The sequence below is a fragment of the Haemaphysalis longicornis genome, unplaced genomic scaffold (assembly GCF_048455015.1).
Source record: "Haemaphysalis longicornis isolate Haplotype H1 unplaced genomic scaffold, Haemaphysalis longicornis Haplotype H1 scaffold_12, whole genome shotgun sequence".
NCBI classification, from domain to species: Eukaryota; Metazoa; Arthropoda; class Arachnida; order Ixodida; family Ixodidae; genus Haemaphysalis; species Haemaphysalis longicornis.
In genome coordinates this window covers 59301531-59329052 of record NW_027526225.1, presented here as the reverse complement: position 1 = coordinate 59329052, position 27522 = coordinate 59301531, and the positions used below count along the sequence as shown (strand labels likewise).

The 27522-nt window shown below is 47.2% G+C and overlaps 2 protein-coding genes across 6 annotated transcripts in view; one reads left to right on the top strand and one right to left on the bottom strand.

Annotated features, from left to right (window-relative positions):
• Positions 1 to 23751, bottom strand: part of LOC144161639 (uncharacterized) — a 30270-nt gene extending 6519 nt beyond the window's left edge. The window contains exons 1-6 of the mRNA XM_077692269.1: positions 23655 to 23751; positions 23457 to 23577; positions 13176 to 13284; positions 11497 to 11612; positions 8483 to 8666; positions 7561 to 7681 (exon numbers count right to left, since the gene is read on the bottom strand). Of these exons, the coding sequence (XP_077548395.1) occupies positions 7561 to 7681; positions 8483 to 8666; positions 11497 to 11612; positions 13176 to 13284; positions 23457 to 23577; positions 23655 to 23708 (705 nt within the window). The 5' untranslated portion in view covers positions 23709 to 23751. The remainder of the gene's footprint in view (positions 1 to 7560; positions 7682 to 8482; positions 8667 to 11496; positions 11613 to 13175; positions 13285 to 23456; positions 23578 to 23654) is intronic.
• A 444-nt stretch (positions 23752 to 24195) lies between these two features.
• LOC144162707 (DNA-binding protein RFX2-like) overlaps positions 24196 to 27522 on the top strand; it is a 73826-nt gene continuing 70499 nt past the window's right edge. For all 5 annotated transcript variants that reach the window (XM_077693349.1, XM_077693352.1, XM_077693351.1 and 2 more), the window contains exon 1: positions 24196 to 24289. The gene's annotated coding sequence lies outside the window, so the exon portion shown is untranslated. The remainder of the gene's footprint in view (positions 24290 to 27522) is intronic.

The following is a 27522-nucleotide window of genomic DNA, read 5'->3' as shown; positions in this document are numbered from 1 at the left end:
ATGCTTTGCCAGCCGCTACAGCCCGCTCCACCAGTCGAAGCTACAGCGCAGACAGAACCTCTGAGTCAAACGGCATGCTCGGCATTGTCATTCGCCGAAACTTTCCTATTGGCTACATTGATTCACCACTAATGTTCATTGTGGTGAAGCTGAACCAGTGGATTGCCTTAATTGATTTAATGATTGACTAGGAGTTTATCTAAAACTGTTCTTGCAATTCTGGTCGGCTTCCTCAGCCCAAGAAGCCGTGGTCTTCAGCTGCCTGCGTCGCCCTGATTGTTAGCCAGAGCTGGACATCCAGGGTCGGCATGTACAGTGCGGCCCACTCTTAAAGGGAAACAACGAGCGCGTGGCCGCTGCGCTCCTCGGAGCGCCCCCGCCGAGAAGTGGCGAGAACCGGAGACAGCCGGCACATGCGCGTTGACAGCTCCATGCGAGAGAAGCCGCTCTGTCGTCTACGGCGCACCCCTGCGCCGATCATCTCTCGGCCGCTCGACGCACCGCGCGCCGCGGCGACCGGTCAGCGTAGGCTTGCATCGCGGCAGATATATCTGATCGCCACTTTTAAAATAAGCCCTGACAACAATTCCTAGCACAATTTTTCACCACACTAACACCTACTTTCTCGCATGTGGAACTTTTTAGCGATCAGATTGATTCAGAAGAGCAGCGACAAGCGCGGTTGCTACCGTGGTCTGCGCCGGTTCGAGCCGCTGAGTGTGCCGAGCTGGCAGGCGCGGCCGGCGTGTGCGCGGACTGTTTCCGAAGGCAGTAAACGCTTCACGATTGCTTGCTTTTTCCATTTCTTACGAGCAAACGCGCAGAATCTACAAACTCAGCTCAGCGATCATCGTAGTTGACCATGGGGCAAAAACAGTGGGCGGATCGACGCCGACGACGCATCTCATGCGCGCATCGGGCCGTCTCAAATTCACGCGTACGACTAGTCGTGGCGACAGTCGTAACGATCAGTCGCATGCGAATCGCGTGTACCAATCGTACATGTGTCCAGCGCTTAAAGGCATTTTGCGAACTGCCGGCCTTTGTTGAGCTGGCGATCGCACTTCATGCCAGACGACTCCAAGTACTGCTCGCTCTGCTGCTCGGACGGCACACGGATCTGTCCGAGATTTCTCTGCCAGCCCTCATTCAGTGATAAGAAGCCGCCTGGTATTATGTTTTGACCAGGGGCTGTCATCTTAAGGCGTTATAACACCAACACAGAAGAAAAACTTCGGCTGCTCCTCGCCGTAATGTGGGATTGCCGTGCATACAACGAGAACGCAGCCGGAGGAAACGCCGGCAAACCCTACAGCATGGAGGAAAGAAAAGCTTAGGAGAGGCCCTGACGTCACACCCAGCGCAGCCGGAAACGCCATTTCTGTAAGTCGAATGGCGGACCATTGGCCCTCCATGCCATTGGCGGACTCTTTTTGCCCCTCTCTCTCGGTGCACCTTCTCCGCCTCCTCCGTCCTGTATCGCCTCTCTTGTCGTCTGCATCTGCCAGCGCCGAGCCGGCGGAAATCAGCTGATGGGCAGGTAGAAGGCCGTTTTGCAGCGCGTGACCGTGAACCTGAACGCGCGGTTACACTGTTACACGTCTTCAGTGTGGCCGCAGCAGGTTTGCGAAGCGGCTCGCTCTAACAATGCCGCAATATGCTCGGTGCCAGGCTGCAAGTCGCGATCGGTACCCAAGGAATTGGGCGTCACTTTCCACCGGTTAGTGCATCATTCCGCTGACAAGTATTGCTGTACATTGGTGTGCGTTCATCCTTTGTTTGCAATCGCCGCCGTTTATAGGTTCCCAAGCGATGGAGAACGCCGCAAACAGTGGGCGAACGCCGTGCGGCTACCGGACTGGAAAGTGCCCAAGTTTGCGTTGCAGTTTCACTGGCAATCAGAGATGATTAGTCAATTAAACGGCCGTTCTATATATATAGGTAAGCAGTACTTCATGCAGATTTCACGCTAAAAAATTGTGGAATGTTTTTACCGTTGTTCGCGTGCCTTCGATAGAATTTTTTGCGAAGGAGGAGGAGGAGCAGGAGGAGGAGGCAAAACGTTTTATTGAGTAAAAAAAAAATGAGAGGGTGGGTGGCGTCAATAAACTTTTTTTCGCCAAGTTTCAACTTGTCTCAGTGTCAATAAATTCAAGGTGATATCAGTTGAAAACGTTCATACACTAACCTCGCAGTATGAAGCGTTGAAAAGCGAAATCCAGAGCGAGACCACAAAAAGATCCAGATTCCAGATCCAGCACTTTTCCAGTCAACAGACGGACACCTACTAAGGTAATAGGACGATGGAATTATATCAACTGGGAATCTACCTTGTAACAGTTGCAAAGACACTGCCGCGCATTGCCGGCCTAGCAAACTATATATTGCAGCGGCGATAACCAAAAAATTGAGTTGCGAATCGTTCGGTTGCAAGTCGCCTACGTACTGCACACCGTGTATCACTTCCCGAAAATCTACCTGACGGGTGTCCGCGCGTACGACGGGACGGCGCGTTCACGATATCTGCACTTCAATAGGCGCGTCGTGATCGCGACCGGAGCAAAAGCTTGACGCGGTACAAGGTGCACTTGCAAGTAGAAATTAAATGACATATTCACATCGGCGCAGCTGTCGCAACTCGCAGCATCCTTTTCGAGTTCCGCAAGACCACAGCGCAGCAAAGCGAAGCAGCAATCTTCGCAATCGGACGACAAGGCAGGCGCTGCCTTTCCTCCATGACTGGCGAACGGCGGGCGGGCTGTTGCTAGGACGCCGTTGCTAACGCGACTTCCAATGGCCGCCGAAAACACGTGACTTCCTCCACACTTTTGCCAATGCGCGGGGATAGCTGGGGGCCTCTCCTAAGCTTTTTTTTCCTCCATGCCCTACAGCTTCAACTTCCGCTAGGCACGCTAGGTGGCAGCACACCGCAATGAAAGAGGCGGATTTCGCACTCCTGCCCAAAGGATCTGAGCGGCACGGCGAAGCGCCGTAGCAGACGACTGAGCGGCTTCTGCCACCTGTAGCCCTGTAGTGGTCAATGCGCATGTGCCGGCTGTTTCCGATTATCGCCACTTCTCAGCGGTGGCGCTTCGCGGAGCGCAGCGGCCACGCGCTCGCCGTTTCCCTTCAAAGGGACACTGAAGTGATTTGTAAACATTGCGGGATTAGTAGCGCAAATTGTAGTTCGGAGTCCGTAGGCATTGTTTCGACCACTCTGGCCGCGTTTACGCGAATTTATTTAGTAGAAAAATCAATTCGAAAATGCTGTCCTCCTCTCTTTACGCTCGCCCATTTTCTGTGGCGTTTTCGTGTGACGTCAGCAGGAGATGAGCTGGAAAATGGCTGCGTTACTGCACGGTTCGTCGACCAGCCGACCTACCGATCGAGTCAGTCGGCCCAGCGCCCAGCGTTTCGTCCGCCGGCCGCCGACGGGTCGTCGCTATTCGCTCGCTCAATTGAAACTAAGCCACAACACCTTTGTGAATGAAAGAATGTGCCTTTCCTTACTTTGTTAGTTTGTACACTGTGTCAAACTCAGAGGCCGGGTCGCTCCACACAAGCGCTGCACAAGTGCACATGCGACGCTTCGCTGACTTTACGCTAGTAGGAAAATCTAAGGCCAATTGAAGGCGGGAGAAGAGTCAGCGAAGTCAATATAGGTCCTAAGAAAATAAAATCACCTGAAACTTTTACCGTACAGCGCAAAACTAGGGAGAAGGAAGCACTTTTTGCGCTGGGTAAACAAGCACAGCGGTCAGCAGCACGACCGCACATCTGCGAACGCTTTTCCGTCAAAGAAATGCAATTGCTAGACGTGAGATATTGTGGAAGTTTGGGGGACACTTACTGCAGGAGTGATATACAACAAATAGTCACATAAAGTACTTAAAGTGCTTAAAATAAATAAAAGTGTAAACTGGTCATAAATTATAAACCTTATATATCCGTTCCCGCCAGCGCCGGCTCGTGTCCTAGCGGTCTGAGGCGCTGGAAAGTCGCAAGTTCGAATCCCCGCGGGTACATGTATTTTTTTTTTGTAAGTTGATTTTTTCGTATGCGGCCGATGTTTTCTGAACTGAGTTCACCATTTTTGGGCCGTAACGTTCACTGCTCCACGAGCGAGATCGCAGAACGCGTGCATACTGACAATGACGCGCTAGCGAGTTCTCGTTGGCGTGCTGTTGCCACAAGCACCAACTGCTTGCGGGCAGTGGGCCCAGGCCTGAATCAGCACACCCTTGGCCTGGTGCGAACTAGCTTTTTACGAACAGACATGAGTGAGGCAAGCTCAGAATATGCGGGAAAAGCGCATGGCATTTGAGAGTCTGCGGTGACGCGGAGGGCGTTCATCCACTGCGTAGGCCTCGTCTAGTGATTTCTACGATTCCAAGCCGCCCTGGCAGGTTCATCTTAGACATTTGACAGCCGACAACATGGCAGAAGCGCGGTACGGCGATAATTGAGAAATCGAGAATGCCCATCCAACAACGCCATCAGATGTCAAGCATGTTGTTTTACAGAACCGAAACCGAAACCGAAACTTTTGATTGCTAACCTTGGGCATCGTCCAATCACGGTGCCCCCCCTCCTGACGTCACAGCCTTTAGTTTGTGCGGCCGCCGCAAACCGCGCATAGTAGTTTTTCTTCTTTCGCACTTTGTAAAATAATTACCGATTTGTCAACCGGATAAACGATGAATAGTGTGTTAATTTGAGTCAGTCTACACAGTGCAAGCAAAAACGGGAGCTTGACAAATTCCCTTCAGTGTCCCTTTAACAGTGAACTGCGCTGTACAAACAATTACCCCCCTGCCCAAACGAGAACGATGTGGCAATGCCAAGTTTTTCAAAATCAAGTCCAACACCAAACGAACCAACCCAGTGCTATACCGTTACTGGAATATTGACACAACTGTAAGCACACCATCAAAGCGGACTTCATCAGTCCCTTCAGTCCCAGCTGCCGCTGTGAGATGCTGCAGATATCATCCGTCTTCATCATCATTAAACCAACAGCTGTGATCATCATCATCTGACCGGCGGAAGAAGACGATGCTTGGAGTCGGACACGGCAAGCACGCAGACGTTGCTGTCATCTCTTAACCAGCTCTTGGAAAAAAAACCAACTGTGCTAACACTCGATCATCATCATCATCACCACCAGCCTATCTATGCCCACTGCAGGGCAAAGGCCTCTCCCATTAATCTCCAAATATCCCGGCGCTGTGCTAACTGCGACCAATTTATCCCCGCAAAAATTTTTCATCCCATCTGCCCATCTAACTTTCTGCCGCCCCCTGCAACGCTTGCCTTCTCTAGGGAACCACTCTGCTACCCTTAATGACCAACGGTTACCTTTCCTTCGCATTACATGCCCTGCCCACGTCCATTTCTTCTTAATTTCAACTAATATGTCCTTAACACGCGTTTGTTGCTTTACCCACTCCGCTCTCTTGTTGTCCCCTAATGTTACACCTATCATCTACCGTTCCATTGCTCGCTGAGTCGTCCTCAATTTAAGTTGAACCCTATTAGTGAGCCTCCAAGTTTGTGCCCCGTAGGTGAGTACCGGTAAGATGCAGCTGTCATACACTTTCTTCTTCAGGGACAATGGTAGGCTGCCATTCATTATCTGAGAGTGCCTGCCGAATGCACTCCAGCCCATTCTTATCCTTCTAATTATCTCTGCCTCATGGTTGGGATCCGGGGTCACAACTTGGCCTAAGTAGATATATTCGCTTACCACTTCCACTGCCTCGCCATATATCTCAAACTGCTGTGCTCTCCCGAGGTTATTGATCGTTACTTTAGTTTTCTGCATATTAATTTTCAGGCCCACGGTTCTACTCTCGGTCACTGGTGTCTATCGCCTCACCGGCGTCAATATTAAGGCTGTCTAATTTTGCACATCCATGCAGCCCTCTCCAAATTCGAACTTCTCCGAGCGGGCCGAAATGGCGCAATCGAATAGACGTCGGCTTCATAACGCCAGGAACCCAGGTTCGGTTCCCACCACGGTAAGTGATTTAATTTTTCATAACTTCACCCACAATCATCGCCATCATCATCAGAGAACGTTGGCTTTTCTGCAGCGAGTTTTCGGCATATACTACGGGCGACCCTAGCGAGCGATGGGAGATCTTGCTGTCCAGTCCTGCCTTGGAGGATCAGCTACGGCTGTTTAACAGGGGCCAGGTGGCGAAAGCAGCTTATATGGAATCCTGTGAAGAGGGATCCACTCTCACCCAGCGCGTTTAGCGCTGACATGCTGTGCAATTAGAGTTATTCCTCCTCCTCGGTGAAAAGCTGAAAGCTTCGCTTTAAAAATTCGTCATGCGTATACCACGCTGTGAGGAAGGACGAACAGCGAAGATGTGCGTTTTATCTCAATCGACGCATTTATACACGAAACAGCCAGAACGCGTTTGTCTGTAATTTGTAAAAGAAACTTGGAAGGACTAGAGGTTTAGTCCAGGGGACAATGAAAGTACTGCCCGTTCTCCCCACGTAAAAGCTCGTGTATTCACAGCAGGCGGGTATTCTGTAACGTTTACAATTTCACTGTGAACTATAAGCAAATTGAATCCGGCGCAATGTTAGAGTGATCTTACAGCGTGCAATTTCAGTATGATTTTTGCCAACATGGCTACATTATACTGAGAGCTACAGAGCATTCATGACGAAACCTGAGACGACGAGTTTTCCAAGTAGATGCGACGTTCAGACCGCACTACTGCCACCGTGGGATGATAGTACAGCCTCGGTGTTAAAATTCTTTGCATTAAACTGTAACGCCCACAATTTCCAGCGGTCGCCATACATTTTCTTGAAGTGTCGGCTATAGTAACACGCTTCACAAGACCCACGGTATGCATGACAGCGCATCAGAATGTACCGTATTTACCCGATTCTAACGCGCACTTTTTTTCCGGAAAAATAGGTCGAAAAATCGCATGCGCGTTAGAATCGGATACGAAACCGAAACTGCCGAAACAGCGGAAATTCTATCTCACCCATCGCCATCGCCATCTCAAGATGGCGTCAAAGCTTTTAGCGACGATTTTTCGGACGCAGGAAGCTTAGGCGCCTAGGCTTTTCTATCGGCGTTCACACAAATCGTCAAATCGTTCCACTTGCACGCTTGATAATAGCAATGGCAGCAGCGGCTCTCGCGCGTTCAAAACGAGCGGTCGGCTGAAGCGTGCGCCTCTGGAGAAGCTCGCGGGATGGGCGTGCGAGGCGTGGGCCACGATCCCATCGACCATGGTTGAACGTTCATTCAGAACTGTGGCATCGCGAACGCGCTTGACGGCACTGAGGACGAGATGTTGTGGTCAGCGGAGAGCGATGAGGAGTGACATGAGTGAGATTACTTCGGGAACTAAATCGCCCGTTTCTCTCGCACTCATTTTTCTTGCTCACAAAGTTCCGTGCGCGTTACAATCAGAGGTGCAAGTTTTCCGGGTTTTTTTCCCCAGGAAAATTGGGTGCGCGTTAGAATAGGGGGCGCGTTAGAATCGGGTAATTACGGTACAAACAAATTGTCTCGGGACCAACCTTAGCATTCAAGATGGAATCGGGCTCGCAAACGTCTTCATCCTGGTCGCACCCCGATAACAGGAAGTCGGTTACGGCAGCTTCTGCCTCGGCGCCTTCCTCTGCACTCGGTATGTACTGCCTGAAAAACAAAATGGCCGCGTATCTGCTCACTTCGCTACAAATCAGTGTCGTTGAAAGACGACAGTCTTCTGCCGCCACTGCCACCCAAAAGCCTCTCCTTTCTCCCGTCTAGAAGCCTGCCACGATAAACACGGTGGAGGTTCGCTCCAGTCAAATCAATTTTCCTGCGTTCCACTGCTCGCGCGCCATCTGTTGGAACTTTTTGTTACTCTCGGACTTCTTGGAATGCCGCCACGAGGTCTAGGGTCGGGCGCGAGCTCTTTTTGTATTTCTGTGTCGAAATGCTGTTTAATGAGGCGCATTTGTTCATTTTATATCGAAAACATCGGGCTCGGATCTGCTTTCAATTAAAAGAACACTGGCTAGTACCAGTAAGGTATTGCCGTCTTGCCTGAAATATGCCCAATGCTTCCTTTTTGCATAAAATGTTGGCAGGTATGAAGTATGGTACAAGTCTTGGTGGTTTGGCTCGCTGCTCGTCCACCACACTACCACTACATGACGGAGGCGACGAAACTGGGTACGGGGACGCATTCGCAAATGTAACAATAATCATTATTTGATGATACATGGCTTTTCTAACGGCGCGTACAAACGAATGGCGAGGAAAGAAACAACACGAAGAGCTTCGTCGTTCGTTTTTGCGCGCTGTTAGAATAGCCAACAAACAATACCAACTCGCCTAGTTGTCCATTCTGTTGCAGCTGATGACACTAAAGTTAAGGTAGTGGCCTCGTCCGTTCCATCCTTCCCTTGAGTACGCCAGAGGCCTGGTGGACGAGTAAGTACGGCAGAGTACCTGATCATGTCCCGCTGGTCCAAGGGCTGGTCGTGGATGGTCAGGATCTCCTGGAGGTAGTGGACCTCGCTGGTCTCCAGGAACCTCGCGAGCGTCTTCTCCACGTCCATAGCGTCGTTCCGCGTGGCCCACTCACGAAGGGGTAGCTCGGGCAACAGTATTTTGTCCTTGCCCGGCATGATCGCTGCACGAGAAGCTCTTCTGCCGCCACACTGCTCGAGATTCTTCATCGTTGAATATCAATGCGTAAACAGTACAGGACTCCTCCCCTTGGAATTGTTATTATTACTATTCTTTATTCAGAAAGCGTGACTCGAGGACTATAGCCAGGGCTGGCGAATGCGGTGAAGGAGTTCGCGTCTGCATTTTTTTGTGTGTATCCCCGTGGTACTTGCGAAAGTCCGCAGTGACATGACAATCTCTTTTTAGGGTACCTGGCCCTGAGGAGGCGATGCCCTTTCCTGGAGGGTCTTGATATTCGGCGGAAGATGCACTCTTCTAACCACCGCGAGTCCCCAGCATGTTACGCCCTTGGAATAAAATCGGCAGACCCCAACGCAACATGTGGCATAGGGATGCGTGGAGCCTTGTGGAGGTATTTTAAACAATGATCCCAGGGCCTTTATATTAAGGGGACTCCGCCATACTTCCAATAAACGTTTTCACTCTCTCCTTGGCTTCTGGGATCACTGCGAAAGATACAGTTATCGCCAGCACGGAGCAGCGGCACTGTATGATTTGGGAGGCACTTTTCCCCACCCCATCCGTATGCATTTACTCCTTCCTACTCATCAGTACTCTGATAAGTGTAAATTCTGCCAGGAACCAGGAACTCTGACACATTATTCGACTGCGCAAAAACTCAGACCTTAGCCCGTCCCCCTTCCCTTGAGCAGTGGGAGATATTGCTGTCCAGATGTCGACGTGAGGACCAGCTCCTGTCTGTGACCAGGGCTACAGCAGCCTGGACAGCACATGGGCTCCTGGACTGAGGAACCACTATCACATTGTTGCGTAATAAAGTTCTCTCTCTCTCGTCGCAGCAGATAATACGCCTGCCGTTTCTGCTTTGCTTTTGTGGCTTTCTTTTTAAAGTGGCTATCGAATGCGTTCATTGCTGCAACTGAAGGAAATCCTAACAATAGCCGCTACACCCCTGTAATGACGTCATTCCACCAGTTGAAGAGTGCCAGTACCGGGAAAGAGAAAGCATTATTTTGATCAAGTTCCAAAGTTATCTTATGGGTACAACGCAGTAATTCACTTTGCCACCCTTTAATCTAAGTACTTGATGTGTTGGCTGACTAAACCCGCCTCGGTGGCTCAGTGGCTAAGGCGTTGCGCTGCTGAGCACGAGGTCGCGGGTTCGATTCCCGGCCGCGGCGGCTGCTTTTCTGATGGAGGCGGAAAGCAAAAACGCCCGTGTTTACGAGATTTCGGCGCTCGTTAAAGATACCCAGGTGGTCAAAATTTATACGGAGCCCTCCACTACGGCGCGCCTCATCGTCTGCGTTGCGTCGGCGCGTTAAGCCGTATACAATCAATCAACTGTTGGCTGACTATGATCTGCAAGCATTTATTATTACGAAAAACGTTGAAGAAAAGTGTTGCAGGGCCCCTTTAGAGGCGAAGTGACTTCCCAAAAACTAAAGTCGGGCCTCTATTGAGTATTCTGTGCTTCCTTTATGGGTGGATACGATGCCGTCTGCCAATGCAGGGCACTCAACTGAGCCATCGGCTCTAATGAATGCGGACTGCGCATGCGCCTACTCCAGCTTGGCTAGCGCGTTCCTTCATTTTTTTTTACCTGACCTTAATTTTCAGGAAAACTTCCGCATCACTTAACCCTAAAAATACTTGCACTTGTCAGAGTTCTGAAAAATGTGTCTGAGCGTGTGTGTGAATTTACCATGTCTTCGCCCCACGGCAATCTTCCCCCTGCTCTACTTACTTTATTACCGCTTCTACATTACCGCGTCGGGTGAAAGCATCCGGAAGTGCCACCGGCATCTGTGATGTAACCGGAAGTGACGCTACATCTGCTTATGGCGTAATACGCTTTTCTAATGGCGTAATAGTACGCTCCTTCAATAAAGTTCTGCGCACTGAATACCCTCTTCTCATTCTCTTTCTCCCTTGTCGATTGTGCACAACAATGACGTAGTCACTGCTTTTCAAAGACTTAATGCCATCTTACCTAAATTTCGTAACGATGTTTCTCACAGAATAGCCGGCCTAATTGTCCGCCCATGTACATATATGCCGGCTATTTTTCTTTGGATGCTCCGCAACTTTACTTTGAAAAAATGGATATCCGCCATCTTCAGTTTTTAAAAAATCCAATAATTATTTTACCTATTCACGTTGCATGCCAAAATTACAATATTGTAATATAATACAATAATAATAAAAAAAACAACAATAATACTTACAATAATAAACCCCTACAATATTGCCGTAATGGCACTGTAGGTACTTCCTATAAATAAATAAATAAATAAATAAATAAATAAATAAATAAATAAATAAATCATATTAGCTAAGGGATAAGCTTGGGCGTGTTGGTATAGCGTTTTCGGAACAGCGCAAAGGGACGAGGACGAGGCGTAGACGGGACGCAGCGCGCTGACTAACAACAGCTGTTTATTGCACAAAATTACTTAAACACAGCATTCTGTTGCAACAAATGAGAGAAAGAGGGAAGTTGAAAGAAACGCACAGACATTTCAAGCCGTCACTGCAGCTCACTCTGTTGTTAACCGACAAAGAAATTGCCTTTCTATCTGGTGACAACACCGTGAGCTGCAGTGACGGCTTGAAATGTCTGTGCGTTTCTTTCATCTGCCCTCTTTCTCTCATTTGCTGCAACAGAATGCTGTATTTAAATAATTTTGTGCAATAAACAGCTGTTGTTAGTCAGCGCTGTGCCCCGTCTTCACCTCATCCTCGCCCTTTTGCGCTGTTCCGAGAAATAAATGATCTGAAAAAAAGGTAAAAAGTTGCCTCGACCCTACCGTTAATCAGGTCATCCCGTGCTTTTCGTCGGTCGTCGTCGGAGAATTCGTCGATGTCATCCTCCTCGTCGACGTCGGGGCCCTCGAGCCACCACTTTCCCGGCCATTCCTCCGCTCTGAAGATTCAAAGCAAGCGAAGTAATTGTTTACGAAGAAACATCAAGCATTAGAATTTTCGTTTACGCAACGGCTTGAAATGCATACACGATAAATATACTGCGTGAATTGCTTCAAATGGTCATGCTGTTTAGATGGTAACAAGACAAAAGATAGTAAAGTGAAAGCTCGTTAATTCGAACTTAAATATTTCATGGTTATGTATCATTCGAAGTGTACGATTTGGTCTCGCGAAGTTCTGTAGAAGCCTGTGTACATCAAAGCCCGCTAATTCGAACGCGAGTATAGGCTTTGGTATGGATAATTCGAAGTGCAACCACAAACATTTTCAAGCATCGGAGTATTGACATATCCTACTATTTTCCAATCACAGTGCGCTGCTGTTATTATTCTTCACTTTCACTAGTTCGAACATTCATTAATTCGAACTGAGACAGCTTCCCCTCGCGTTTCAAATTAACGAGCTTTATAGATCTGCTTTCGGTCTCGATTGAATGTGGCAAGAAGGAGGCAAACTACGACACCGGAAATCGCGCTGAAAAGCTCTTACGTTAGCCACCCAACTAATTGGACAAAAACAAGTACTTCAGTTCACACATAAGTGAGGCGTTGGTTAACAAAGTAGATAATTTTGACTTGAAGAAAAAAAAAATCTTTGGTTCATTTCAAATATTGCGACAACAAAAGAAATAATTCAGAATTTAATGCAAACTTCGGGGAATTAACCTAGACTATAGTGGACGCGCATTAAATATGGTATCAGCTGATTTGTTTATGGCACCCGCCGCGGTGCCATAAACAAAAACTTCGATTCCCGGCCGTGGCGGCTGCTTTTCTGATGAAGACGAAAAACAAAAACTCCCGTGTGTACGAGATTTCGGCGCACGTTAAAGGACCCCAGGAGGTCAAAATTAATCCGGAGCCCTCCACTACGTTGAGTCGGACACTACAACCAATCAATACTTTGTTTATCGCAACGCCATTTTCACGTCACAGGAACATGTTTGTACAACTGGCCGTCAACAATAAATAAACGCGAATAAATGCAAGTGTACAATTGTATGCTTGTACCACTGGTTACATTTGATAGGACGGGTTAACGTCCATACTGACGTTCTTTTCTTAAAGTAGATCAGATCAGAAAATGTACCTAGGATAAACTCATTACCCGGCTCATTACCCGGCCAAATGAGCTAGCAGACGATCAGAAAACCCGCTTTCACATTTTCTGATCGTCTGCTACACCATTTGGCTCCTAACACGGTAATCCCAAACGTACGTTTCGCTCTGAATACCCCAGGTGGCGCCGTCGCTCCAAGATCGACTTGCGCTGCCTGGCACGCCGTAATCAGCCGCCATTTTCCCATAGGCGAAAATGGTTTTTATTTATTTTCGGAATAAACAGAAAAGTGCCGTCGCTGTTCCCGGTGTCAAAAAAAAAATAGACCACAAAATGCGACCTTCGCGTGAAGTTTGAGCGCAAACAGAGCAGCGATTCGTTCAGGAAAGAAATTTAAAGTGTTCGAATTATCGTCGCACCACCTTTTGTATAAGCAGCCCACCTGGGTGTCGGAACGGGTGGTCGGGTGAACTGCTCGGGGATGGGCCAGTTGCTGAGAATCCTTTCGGCCTCTTTAGAAGCCTCACGCAGGAAATCGTTGTCCGGGGGACCTGCGGTTAAAAAAAAAAAAACTTTAATTTTCTAGAGTTTTTTTTTTTCTCTAGAAAATTAGAGTTTTTTCTAGAAATTTAGAGTTCTCTAGAAATTTTCTCTAGAAAATTAGAGTTCTACGCGCTGCCCCTCCCGAGGAAGTGATTGGGCAAACGAAAGGTGGCGTTCGAGATCTGCAGGGTTCAATTTTCATTTCAAGGCTAAGTTGCTGTCACAGCTAGGCTAAGTTTCAACGTCTTGGTTTTCGGCGAGTTCCACTTTTTCGGTTGGTCATGCATCTCGAAAAGAAAGGCGTTGGAGTTTTAGAAGGCGATTACAGATTTGTTCTGCTCCCGACATTGAGCCGTCATTCAATGTTTCCACTCTTTTTTTTCTTTTTTTTTCGGTGTTGACCGCGGCATAACTTATAGGAGAGGGCTTGTGAGGATTCATCCTCCCTTGCACCCCCCCCTCCCCCCAGCCCTTCAAACTCAGTTTTACAGCGAAGCTGTCTATGGGTAGAACCCAGCAGACCGTCTCCGACTTGTAGACAAGAACACCACGCCAGCGTAGCGCCATTTTGCGTCGCCCATTTAAATCCCTGCAATCGTAAAACTGCGCGCCACACCTTCAGCGTAAGGAAAAAAAAATTACCAGTGGCTTTGCTCGGCTATGCCATGATATACGTGCGTGAGCTAAGGTTCAGCAATCCAATCTAATCCAATCCAGTACAGTCCAGTCCAGTCACTGCTCCTCGCGCATGCGCAGCACGGCTCTCCAGGAGCCACGCGAAACGGCTATCAAGCGGCTCCGCCGCAGCGTCAGACTTGGCTACTGCGCAACGGAGGCGAACAGCTCGGTATCCGCCGGCGCCAGTGCGTCTGCCGCGGCTATGACGTCACTCCTCTGGAATGCGCAGACCGGTGAATGTGCATACATAATTCTATACACACCCGTACTCGAATTGAATTGTATTTCCCATACAATGCAATCCAATTTAATTTAATCCAACCCAATCCAATCCGATGCTCCTCGCGTCTGCGCAGCACGGCCCGTCAGGGTCCACGCGAAACTGCTCAACTTCGGCCAGTGTAGCTTACGCTACAAAATCGCAAAAATTCATAAAAATGTACCAGGGCCTCCATATTTTCATATAACGCGGCTTATATTGCGCCTGAAGAGATATCTTTTCTGCAATAAATTTGTGCTTAGAGGTGAAGACGACTTTAAGTGGCGTTTATTGTAATCTGTCTTTTCCCGTTGTGTGTTCCGCAGGGAAGCATGTCCATCTACGGAGGGAGTCCGATTACAGAAAACGGCTGTAAGTTATCACCGTTTCATTGAACCAATCACAAAATCAATTTATACGAAAGTTAGCCGCTATGACGGCTCTACCATTACGCAAAATTTCATTTTACGTTTCAGAGTTACATACTTCACACCGAAGTTGTAAATTTTTGGGAATTCCCGCGTGCTGCCAAGTTGTTTTGTACTCATTGGACTGCGTCCCGGTAAAAGCATGTCGCTCACGTTCAGGTTCGGCACCCCAGCTTCGTTGGTCATGCTTGTTCACAGAGTGGAAGGAGACTGAATTTCTGCTAAACCGAAAAATTTCTTTAGTGGGCCGACGGCGTCCTGTCAAAAATCTAACGCATTTCACCAAAGACTGGTTGGCCGACCGAAAAGGTCTAATGAAAAAAAAATTACGCACATCTTCCCCCGAGGGGAACCCTGATGTGATGCGACGCATCGGGGGGTTCAATTGGCGTTTCCATTGGTTGATTCTCTATGGTCGTAACGTTGCCTTGAGCGTTTGGGGTGACGCTGGTATTGGATTGCGTCAATCCACTCGCTGAAGGGACCGTCGCTTCCATCACGTCTTCATTGGAAGAATCAAGCCAATCACGAAGTCATCAATCGAAGTCACGCGGAGTCGAACGAGAGCGAGCGCTGACTGAACCGCCGCAGCGCGCTACCCGCTTTATATTCACAGCGCCTGAAGGAGAGGAGACAGCGGAGGAGAGTCGCGCATGCGCGCACTTGCACGACGGGAGCGGAGCGAAGCGCGCGCACGCAACTGTTGTTTATGATAATGAGACCGAGTGAGAGTGTTGCGCACAGCTGTCGGAGAGAAGAGCGGAGGAGAGTCACGCATGCGCAGGTGGCGTGCGGACGCCGTCGACGCCGACGCAGGAGGGACATGCCTCAGAGCAAGAGATGCGCCGCATCTAAAAAAAAGGTTCTAGGGCTTTCATATTCTGATACAAGATGGCTTAAATTTCCTCGAAAGAGATGTCTTCCGAGCAATGCACTTATGTTTGGAGGTGAAGCCGACATTCTAAACATCGGTGTGTGATTGGTTTTTGTAAGTTGGCTTCCCCACATTGCCTGTTGTGCAGAGAAGCATAGCCATCTACGAAGGGAGTATGATTACAAAAAAACGGCTTTAACTCTTCTGTTAACGAAGGTATCCCCAAACAAATTACACGACAATTACCCGCTAAGACGACTGGCTTGTGTTAAAACGGTCAGTTGAAAATTGCGATAAATGAACGGTTCTGGATAAGACAATACATGCATCGATCATGAAGGAGGAGTACCATAATATATATCTCATAAATCACGTATCGGTATGCATTTAGAATGTTCGTAAATGCGTTGTATGGTGCGCAAATAATCGTCGCTTTCGCGCTTCTCTCCGCTTTCTTTAGGAAGGGATGCCAGAGATTTTATAGGTATCTTTTTGCGATTGATTCTTTTCGTCTGTTTAGGAGGTTCTGTAATCGTAAGAGAAAATTGTGTTTGACCGTTCATTTACGTGAGCTATATATTCCGGTGGCTGAAGCCTGCAACGGGGACCGCGAATCAATGCACCAGCCATAATTAGGCTCTCATGCATGACGCCGCCTAAGGTGCGATCAGGTCACAGACCATGTACATTTCAGCATAAAATGCTACTTATAATGTACAAACAAAAAGAGGCTTGCCAGTAAAAAAAAGGTTCGTTGTATTAACCAAAACGCCAGGCAACTGCAGTTATTCATCAAGAACCTAACGCGCACTAGTGAAGCCCCAATATTGTCTGATTGAGTGTCTGATTTTGTCTGTCTAATTTTAAGCCTTCTCTAGACTGTCTCATAGTCTGTAGGCTGCCTTCATAAGTAACCAACCAGTGCTAGAGGCACGAGTACGACGGGCATTACAGCGAAAGAACTAGTGCTATAGGTACTCTCAAATATCCGGAGCAGGAATAAGATTCCCGTACTGAGGGGACCGATAAAGCGTTCGCTGTTTCTTTTTCACAGAAAACGTCCGTAAAATAACGAATTTTTCTACAGTACCACGTACGGACGTCTTCTCATTGTTCAAATGTGCGGCGCACAGGACCGGACAAACAAAGAAAGATTGGCGAAATGCGGAAGTGGGGGTCTTAGTACTACAGAACAAAAACAGAGGGTGCGCTAGCTCCAGGTAGACACTTCACCTAACACATTGACAGAAAGACAAAGTTTCAGCGGTAAGCTTGATGACAGTGGAGTGGGAGTATCTTCTGGCGTTTACATTAAAAATGCACATACAGTAATCCCTCGTTAACTGGAAGTCGCAAAATCCGCTGAAAATTTCGAGATAATACCGGAGTTTCGAGTTAAGCAAAATGCCAAAAATTTGTGAACAGGTCACTGATACAAGAGCTAAAGTGCTGGTAGGAAATGCTGCACTGCACAGGGGAGCTTTCGCGATAAAGGCAGAACAATTCACAGGAAAACCGAATTTTTATTATTGCGGCAGAAAGAACTGCGTGATGGTCGCCTGTATTGTGTTTCCATTTCGTCCAGAAAGGCGTTCACGAGCTTCTCAATGCATCGCATCAAACATAGGCTGCCACCGCTACATTTTATTTTCTCGCGAAGCAGGCGCAGCATGTTTCTTGTTTCTGCCATCGTAGGCACTTCTCAAGTCTCCTCGTCGCCTGTACGAGCAGCTGGTCGTCCGCAGCTATCTCGACGATGTGGGCGTCGGACAGCATTCCCGTAATGGGGACATCAGCCTCGTACAGGGCGCGTACTCCGTAAATTTGCCGTTCACGACAGCTTTCGGCGCGTAGTGGGAGCTAGCGTCACTAAATAAGCCACGCCTTTATTTAGTAACGCTAGTGGGAGATAACGATTCGAACGGAGACCTTATCAGCTGCCTACAGCAGACTTCCTCTCTGGCTACATTTCGAGATATCCGTGGTCCCCCGAAAAAACGTTCGCGACAAGGGGGGACAAGTACGCACCACCTACTGAAGGTAAATGCGTGGCGAAAAAGTTTCGACTTAACCGATATTTCGAGATAACCGAGTTCGAGTTAACGAGGGATTGCTGTATATTATTTTCATAATCATGAATTTATTCGGTGCTGTATAAAAGCGCCTCGGCTGTGGTCTGTAGTTGGCGCACCACTTTCCCTCACACACGTGGGCAAAAGTCTAGCGGGACCAAATGATTTATTTATTTATTTATTTATCTATTGTTTGTTTGTTTCTGCTCCACTCAAAGCGACCGAATAGATTTACGAAATCACCTCATGGACCGACCTCCGACCTCGGTCTGCAAGGAAGATAATTCTCCTCTCGACATCCTCTCCTAAGCTGCGAGGGGAGCTGTGTTGTGGAAAGGTGAACGGTGGAGAGGATATGAGAAAGAAGAAAATGATAAATAGTGGAGAGCAAGAACTGTACATTAGCCTTGACGAGTGTTGCTGTTGGATATTTTTTATTAAAAAAATTGGGCCCATCTCCCCGCGAGGGGGACTCGAGTAAATGCGTCGCATAGGGGGTGGGTGTATTGCGTTAACGTTTAATGTTTGGGGAGTTGGTGGTAGTGAATGCGTTGTATCAGCAGCTTCTTGACGTAGTTTGAATGAGTCAAGGATATAAGGCGCGTTCGTAGCCTCCCATTCTGTGTCGGCTTTGTGGCGCAGTGGGTAGAGCACCATGTACATTGCGTTCCGCCCGCAGGGTCGAGGGATCGAAACCAGGCGCCGGATAGTATTTTTTTATATAGTGTAGGGGGAGGGGTGCGGACTACGACTACGGACGTCAACGCAGGTGACATCGTGAGTTACTGAAATGATCTGCATTTAAAAGCAAGTAACTGTAACGGCATTTGGAATTACAGTTACTGGGGAAAAACGTAACAGTGTTACAGTTACAAGTTCCTCCAACGTAAAAGTAACTGGTTACATTTACAAGTTACTGAAAAAAGTAACTAGTTACCCGTAACTTGTTACTAGTAACAAGTTACTGCCCAAGACTGGTCGAGATCAACCCAAATCTTCGTCTGAGTTTTCTTCTTTTTTTTTCGTGCTGCTAAAATCCACCGGCCATTCCCCTGTAGGAAGTTCTCGTCCGAATTTTTGTCGTTAGCCAGCTTGCCTCATGTTAGACAACTATGGCGGATTAGGATGGAAAGGAGCATTAAGATGGTTTAAGAAAGTTAAAATAACAAAAAAACAAAAAAATTCACAGCCTAAAGAAGCTCTTGATTAAACTTCGTTTCACTATTGTGCAAACCAATTGACGTATCTCTGACACAGTACATAGTGTGTTTTAGGGCGCAGCACTTTGGCGCCCGCTACCTGGGTTTCGCGGTGGCGGCGGCCGTCGCCGTCCGCGTAACTGAGCGAGCGAACGAAGCAGCGAAGGCAGAAATAAAACGGAAAAGAGCGTATGGCGGAAGTGTGAGGAAGAGGGCGGCATGCGCGGTTGTCACGTCATCTCTTTCCTGCCTTCCCCTCACACTTTCGCTATATGTCGCCGCCAGGGAGCGCCCTCCCTTTCGCGACTCCCCCATACGCTGGTCCGCTCGCCGCTCATCCGAACCACGTGACATTTGCGCGGGAGCTTCAAACGCGATTTGCAACAACATGCTCGCCGGCGGCGGTCATGTGCTGCGAGACAACGGCAGAGTAGCACGCGCCGTCGTGCGTTCGCTGATCACGCCATCACTTTCTGTGATGCAACAGGTATGCGCCATAACCAGAAAACGGCAGTTCGCGCTGCGCACAAATTTCGCATTAGGGAGTGTAGGAATCATCAGTGAATTTTGCTCTTGTTCTTCGTTGTGGTAAGATGAGCATACGTTAAATTGGTATTGGCCGCCTTCAAACCTGCATTCCACACTTGTATACACACATAAGCGGAGCGTCGCCCAAGTAGAAGTATGTATATGTTTTTTTTTTTTTTCAAGAAATGACATGGCGTTCCTTACTAAAGTCTGCCCATACATGTGTGCAGCTTTCCCGCTCATGGCAGTCCTTTCAACAGCGATTATTCTGTAGTTATTTAGCGAAATGCAAAGTTTTTTTTTTGCACAGCTAATATTGGGGGTGAAAACTTGCTTTGTGCACAGTTTCGAGTCACGCACGTTGCGCGACTAAGTTCCTGAGCCTTGGAAACTATCCCATACAAATGCACGGGGAGTAATATCTGACAGCGAATTACACAAAAAATGATATTCAGTATCTTAAAAATTATTTTAGAGTTTTCATCTTCACGTTGACTTCTTGCTTTATGCCAAATATCACTTTCCTGAAGTGGTTTTGCTAGGTTCCTGAGAGGTCGGAACTTTGAGCGAGAAAGCTGGGTATAAATACCGTGAGTCTGCAATGATTTAAAGGCGTAATTAAACAATCGCACGTGTGTTTTTGGTCGAAAAAGACTCAAAAATGCCTTATTGTATATTGAAAGCTTTCTATCCATTGTTACTGCGCCTACGAAGTTCTTTTCATACGCCTACAGGATGTTTTAATTTGTTGAAAGCCAACAAAAAGCCAGAACTGTAGTTAAAGCCACTATGATCTACAAGAACTAGCTGTGAAATATATAGGCAAAGCAGCAAGCACTTTCGGCAAACGAAAAAAAAAATCTTTTTTTAATCAATAGGGCACACTGTGAGCGCACATTCACAGCTACAACTAAAAGACACCGGGGAAAATATAACGATAAAATTTATCTGTTGGTAGAAAGACGAAAGCTTGAAAAATATACAGAAAACAACGCCTCATAAAAAGTCCGAATATTTCAGAAATTCCGCATGAGTAAAATGAAGGCCCCCGCATCTGTTAATGGGCGTAAAGTTCTCCATAATATGTTGCCTTCTTTTGTTCATCTATTGCAAGGTCTCTAAGATCGCGTGAATTCAGAGAAATGCTGGATGTATTTAAGTGAGGTTCACGGTCATATAGTTGCCAGTCACATAGTTAAAGCGTCATCTGTTTGGGAGAACTGCTAGGCATGTTGGTATTCAGTTTCAGTGTTAGCTGACTTGCATATATATCTGTTTTGAGTTAACTGCCAGCGCATGCAAAATTGCACGCGTTTGAGCGTCGCCAATTTCTGGGAACTGTTAAGCCTGTTTGTCTTTATTTTCTCTACTAACGCAATTAGCCCCCACTTCTAACAAAAAGACGTCATTGTTAGAGAAAGCAAGAAAAATTGTTTCGCACTTTGAATGCTAAACCAGGATTAATCCATAAAGACCTGTCACGGTTAGTTTGCAGCCACAATTTCAATACAAAATGGCGATTTTTAGTGTTTAATGTTCCCTCATATATACGCGTATGATTCCGTGGGACTTCGCAGATTTTTAGCAAAATAATGTTCGAAGGCGCACCAATTCTAAGCCGCTGCGCTGTACACATAGGGTTGTTCGTTTTCTGGCTTTATATGTATATTTTTTTTAATCGGGAGGTAAAAACCGGGTGCCATTTTTTGAACTGACAATCGTGGAGAAATCGGGGTTTTTTTTAAACCATTCCGAAAATCGTTTTTTTTTTTTCAGGTTATATCTAGTAATACGCTCAATTTATTTTAGACGGTATCACGAGCTTCGTGGCTCTATATAGCGCGTTAAAATTGGCGTTTGTTTCAACCTAGCTCAGAGTTTTGTTGAAAATGCTCTCCGAAATATGTCATTTGTTTGGAAATGAATCAGTTAATGATGACAGTAAAGAGCATTGATAACTTCTTCAAAACGAAACATTTTTTTTTCACGAGAAGATAGTCATCGATTTTTAACTCATCCTTGTTTACGTACATTGTCATCTGCTTGCGCAACATGTCGGTCTTCTCCATTCGAGGCCTGTCTGATCGCTGAACGTACCTCAACTGGGAGAATGTTCTCCCGACATCACAGCTTCCATTAGCTAGGCGTAACAATGTTAGTGCAGTGTTTTCCAGCCTGGGATAGTGAACGGTAGAGTCACGCCAATACTCAATGAGTTCGGAAGCTGTGTTTGTGGGGCTTGCTTCCAGCAAGTACTGGACCGTGAGCGCGTGGTTGTGGCGCGATTGCTGCTTTGAAGAGGTCCATTCGCCGCGAGAAAGCGGGTTTAACCCGATTCTCTTAAAACATGTTCGGGGTGTAAGAATCGGGTAAAACACTAAAACGAACAACTCCATGTACACAACGAGCCTTCTTAAAGTTATTGTCTTAGTGGTATACACAAAGGCATTGCTGGGATGACATTTTTTCGGGCGCAGCATAGGCAGTTCTATCTCCGAAAGTACGAAAGCCCAAGAACCTCTTAATGAATACCTCCATAAGACCGTATGCATCCCTGTGGAACGCTATATACCAGGTCCCTTGAAATTCTGCTTCCTTAGTATAATAGTACAGAACGGCCTTTTAATAAATACTTCCTTTACAACCCACGGATCGCTATAAAGCGCTGCACAGCGCGCCCCTTTGACGTCGGCTTTACTATTAAACACAAACGCATTGCTGGGAAAAGATGTTTTTAGGGACATCATCATCACCACCATCATCATCATCATCCTGTCTAAGCCCACTGCAGGGCAAAGGCCTCTCCCATAGATCTCCGATAATCCAGGTCTTGTGCTAACTGCGAGCAATTTATCCCCGCAAATTCCTTGATCTTATCTGCCCATTTAACTTTCTGCCGCCCCGACCACGCTTGCATTCTCTAGGTATCCAGTCTGTTACCCTTAATGACCGACGGTTATCTTGCCTTCGCATTACATGCCCTGCCCACGTCCACTTCTTCTTCTTAATTTCTACTAAGATGTCCATAACACGCGTCTGTTCCCTGGCCCAATCAGCTCTCTTCTTGCCCCTTAATGTTACACCTATCATCTTCCGTTCCATTCTCGCTGAGTCGTCCTAAATTTATAAGTTGAACCCTTTTAGGGAGCCTCCAAGTTTCTGCCCCATAGGTGAGTACCGGGGAGATATGCAGCTGTCATACACTTTCCTCTTTAGGGACAATGGTAGGGACAGGGTCCTCCTCCTGGACATTATATGGACATTATAGGGATATTATAGGACATTATATCAAGTGTGAAGTCCTTAGAGCGTCGTATTGAGCACCCACACAAAAACCCATGTACACCTAATAAGTGCTGGATATCGAGCGCCTTTACAGTCGGTTTTACTACTAGACACATGATTGCTCGTGTGTAGTCCCTAGTGCATCATATTGAATAACCCCTCAAAAACCCATGTATCCCCGAAGTGCTGTAATATCAAGCCCCTTTATAGTCACTTTCACTACTAGACACGAATGCATTGCTCAGAAGACAAAATAAGAGAGAAGAAAGTAATACAAAATAAAATATTCCTTTGCACACAGTTTTGGGTGTTCCTGACTAATTTTACCATCGTATAGCGAGCACGAAAATTTTTCGTCACCGAAGGTCTGAAACCCAATCGCATTGTACCGGGCTCAAACACCGCGCCAAATGAACAAATAAAAGGCGTTCATGAGGAGTTTTGAAGTTATTTTTTTCTTTTGCTGCGCTCTTTATCGAAAAAGTACAGGCTTGTGTTTCTAGTCTCAAAAATTTGTCATATGACTCAGAGTTCTAACCAGGTACCTCCGACCCCGCCTTCCTAAGGGTAGAAAGAATTAATTGACGGCTCTACGAGACAAGAGCAATATCATAGGGAAAGCCACTAGTTGAAGTAAGTAATGAAAAAAAGTAATTTTTTTGTATATTTGCGCATCACAGAAATAAGGGACTACCGTAAATTATTTTCGACTGGGTGTGATGGAAAGGCGTAGTATTTTCCTAGTTAATTGCGTCTTAGGCTACATTGTACGTTACAGTCTGAAATGACCGGGAGTCGTCCTTTGCAGTTTTTACAAAGACCGACTCCTCAACAGAATGGAGAAAACTTTCACTTACGGATTTCAATGCGTTCACAGTCAGACAGCAAGTCCTTCCTCACAGGAGACAAGGGAGGAGGGCTGTCACTGTAGTTGAACAGATACGCCGACTTGGCGTTGCTTAACCGCTCGGCACTGACCTGTAGAGGAACAGAAATTGGTTAAATCTTGGGCTAGAAGGTACGCATTTTCATTTTTGAAGCGTTAGCGGACTCACCTCCTGAAGGAAATCAAAACCCTGGAAATTGAAAATACCGCCGAAGCCTTCCATTGCCGGCGCCAAGAGAGAATTTCGTGTCGTCTGCTCAAGCGGCGTCCTAGCAACCAGAGATCAAGGTCATGCAAACACAAACACCCCTGTTACGTCCATCTCTTTTTCACACTGTCCTGAGTTTTGTAATATAAAAATAGGTTATATTTTCTTTATTCATTTTGTTTCAGTTTGACTCAGACAATTTTCTCTTCAGGATTTTTTGCTCCCGTAAAATATTTTTGCTTAGCAACATGGCGACGAAAGCGTCCTTAGCTTCCTCGTCTCCAACGGCCGCCTAATTACGCTCAATTTTGCACGCGTGTTAAAAAATAGTGCAACATTCTTGTCATTCGTCAACACTTAACCTAAAAAACAGTTGGCTGAACGAAAACACAACATTAAAACACTGTGTTATCAATCCAAATATGCTTAAAAAGTTGGCCAAAACTTTATATTAAGGTTGTGTGTACCGTTACTATGCAACAAACGCGCAGGGATATCTCGTTGATGCCGTGTTACGGCAGTTGGCAACTGTTGCCCTTGGAGTCAACGCCATAACTACGGAAGCTGGGAGGACTTAGTAACCTGTCAACAAAAAGGTGAATTTGCTTAGGCATGCTGCATCGTGCTCGCCACAGCCGACGTTCGCGGTTGTTTCGGTTGCCGTCCCGGCCGGGTCGTAGTCTCGCGTCACGAATCGCTCGCAGTTGCCTCCGGCGGCGCGGAAAATGGCGATATTCGCGACAGGCGTGCAGGGCCGGTCCCCCACCTCCCCCGTCCGATTTCACGACAAACACGCCGTCGTCGCCCCAACTTCGCGCGTTTTTCTTTTCCCACGCCCTCTTATTGCGATCGAGGGACCTGGGGTTGCCGACGGCAACGCTATACGTATTGCCCGCAGGGTTATTTCACAGCCAAGTCGGCCAGGAGAGCGATCGCATTCCCGTACCATCCTTTACCTTTGGAGGTGTGGTTGAAACCAGCGATCGGGTTCACCCAGAACTCCGTAATATTTCGTCTTGTTTCGTTTGTTGGAGGTCGCACCAGGCGTAACGGAACGCCTCTTCCAAGAACGGAGGCGATCTCGTGTTTGCCGAAGGCTTAGTCACCCGGAGGGTCGTCTAGCCCGAGCCTGCGCCGGTACGGCGATAACAGACGCGTCTAGCGGGCCAGTGCGAAACCGTTAGACGAGACGCAGTCAGCGATGTGTGACGACGAGCGGGCGCCCACCGCCCGAAAAGAGCGGACAGGAGTCCGTTACGTCGCGCGCGCGCGGACGGGACAAAGTCCGGACGTTTTATTATTAATCTGCTCGAACGAAACTTAGCGCTGAGGTTTCGTTGATGGAGCACCGCCGAACAAGTTTCGATTGACGATGTAGCTGTCGCTGGCGGTGCGCGAGTTTAGCCGATGCGTTGAACAGCTGGTGTGAAACGACTTTCTGCGGCGATTGGAAACTACTACGACGTTTCGGCACTGCCGACCTTGCCCCCCGACCCTTTCCTCGGCCTTACCTGCGGCCCAGCGCAGCACGCCTTTGCGGAGAAGGTTGCGATTAAGTAGCCAGTACGCAGATTGCGGTCAGTGCGTTTGCCGCGCGGAAAAAGCTGGTGATCGGTGTATCGTACGCTGTATGCTATCTGTTACATTCGTTACACAATCGAAAGGTCGCTGTACGGGATGAGGAATTTATTTTTAGATATCTTCGTTCGTCGAGGCTTGGTTTTGCCGTATTTAGCATTGCTGTCGCTCGGCTTTTAGAGTGCCAAAGTAGCACGAGGGCGAACATGCGAAGCAGTATTATTAATTTCTTGTGATAAATTAAGTTACTACTTTGAGAGGCTGAAAAGGCTTCTCCGGCAAATCCATTTTATTTGTATTGAAGACCGGCATTACAGTATAGGCAGTTTGGGGGACTGTGTTGACCTTTTTGGTTGTGGCGTATCTGGTGGGATTGTCATGTCTCTGCATTAAGTTTGTGCCGAGAATTTTAACCTGTAGAGAACAAGCAGCCAGTGTTTTGGGGCCTGGGTGAGGTTGAGATAAGAGGACGGGGAAAAGGTCCACTCAAGATCACTGTATGGTTGCCACCATTTCCAGAGAGAGAGACAAAAAAAAAATTGTGTGTGTGTGGGGGGGTATAGAAGATTGAATTTGTGTTGAAAAAAAAAAGCGACATGTTTTTTTGACTGTCATTTACTGTAACGTTTCTTTAGAGAGAAATCAACATAATGTTTATACTGAAAGTGACTGAGATCTGGGTTTTTGATTGATTGATTGATTGATTGATTGTAGGGTCTAGAGAGTGAGAGACAAAACCTTTGCTGAAAGTTGAAGAGTAACGCGCTAACGCAACGTGGGCGATGAGGTGCGCCGTAGTGGAGGGCTTCATATTAATTTTGACCACCTGTAACATGTGCCGAAATCTCGCACACACGGGCATTCTCGCTTTTCGCCTCCATCAGAAAAGTGGCCGCCAGAGCCGGGAATCGAACCCGCGTCCTCGTGCGCAGCACCACAACGCCTTAGCCACTGAGCTACCGTGGCGGGTAGATTCTTCGTCCATTAAAAGCTCTTCTTTGAATATGGATCCACCAAACAAACGTTAAAAAGTTTGCAATGCATGGGACGTGATGTATTTGATATTCACGTATACATACACGCACAATAATATGCAACCCACCAACGACGCAGGGCAACGTCGGCGGCATTATATTGTATTGTTCCTCCCTTTGGTCCCCCTCCATTTCAGGGAGTGCTCTCGCCCACGTTTTTTTTGCGCTCGCGTGTCTTTGCACAGCTTGTCGACACATATTTGTCGTCGTAGTTGCTGAATTGACACTTATATAATGTGAAGAAAAAGTAATTGCTGCACGATTGCTAAAAAACGGCCAATGACGGGCGGTTTTAAGTATGGACCAGCAACCGGCCCGCTGTTTGACAAACTGGTCGGGCCGGTCACAAACTGGGCAGGTGGCAGTTCTGGGTTACTGAACTATCTGACAAACGTTGGAATATTCGAAGTGCTGAAAGATTGGTTGGTAGCGGTGTTGGACATCCATGCTGTTTGATACTTTCCGCACCAGTTGATGTTAAAATTAGTACTACTTGCTCTTTCTTTTGCCTTTTTTTTTTGTTTATGTGTCGTTTTAATCTTTTGTTTCGCTCTCTTCACCCGTAGATTTAAAGAGCAGGGGGTAGCTATCAGTGGGTCTCACCTGTCCAACTCATCAGCGCAAACCTGGCGTGGCCGTACGGTGTCTAAGCTCCATTCTATTCTCTGTTGTATTCTATTCAATTCTATTCTAATGTATTCCCTGTCCCAGAGGCTGCATTTCGCACATGGACAAAAAAAAAAGAGAGATTTTAGTGCGTAATAAATAACCTTGTAAATCTAAGTTAATCCATAGCCGTCTGCTTCAGTTGCTTGATAGGCCACGTGTAGCTTAGTGCGTTAAACCAAATTCAAATGAGATCTCTTATCAAAACAGTTCTCCCACATTTTCAGAGCCTGAACCGTCCAGAACTGCGCGATTGATTCTCAGCAATGTGTACTCAGTGGAAGCTTGTTTCACTAGAATTACGTTCACAGCGCTCGTTAGATCATTATCTAGTTGTGACGTTATCTTTGAAACAATGTTCAGTGACCTTGATAAGCTTTGCTAATAAACAGCCTTGAGTGCACTGCACTGCCGTGGTTCGTGATTGTCTCTCGATTGCTGCTTTTCAAAGAGGCACTTCTAGCTGAAGATGGTATGCATAGCCATGGTTCTTGTAATGGTACAAAAAAAACCTCAAAGCAGTACAACCAGTGAAGGCATTGCCCACCAAC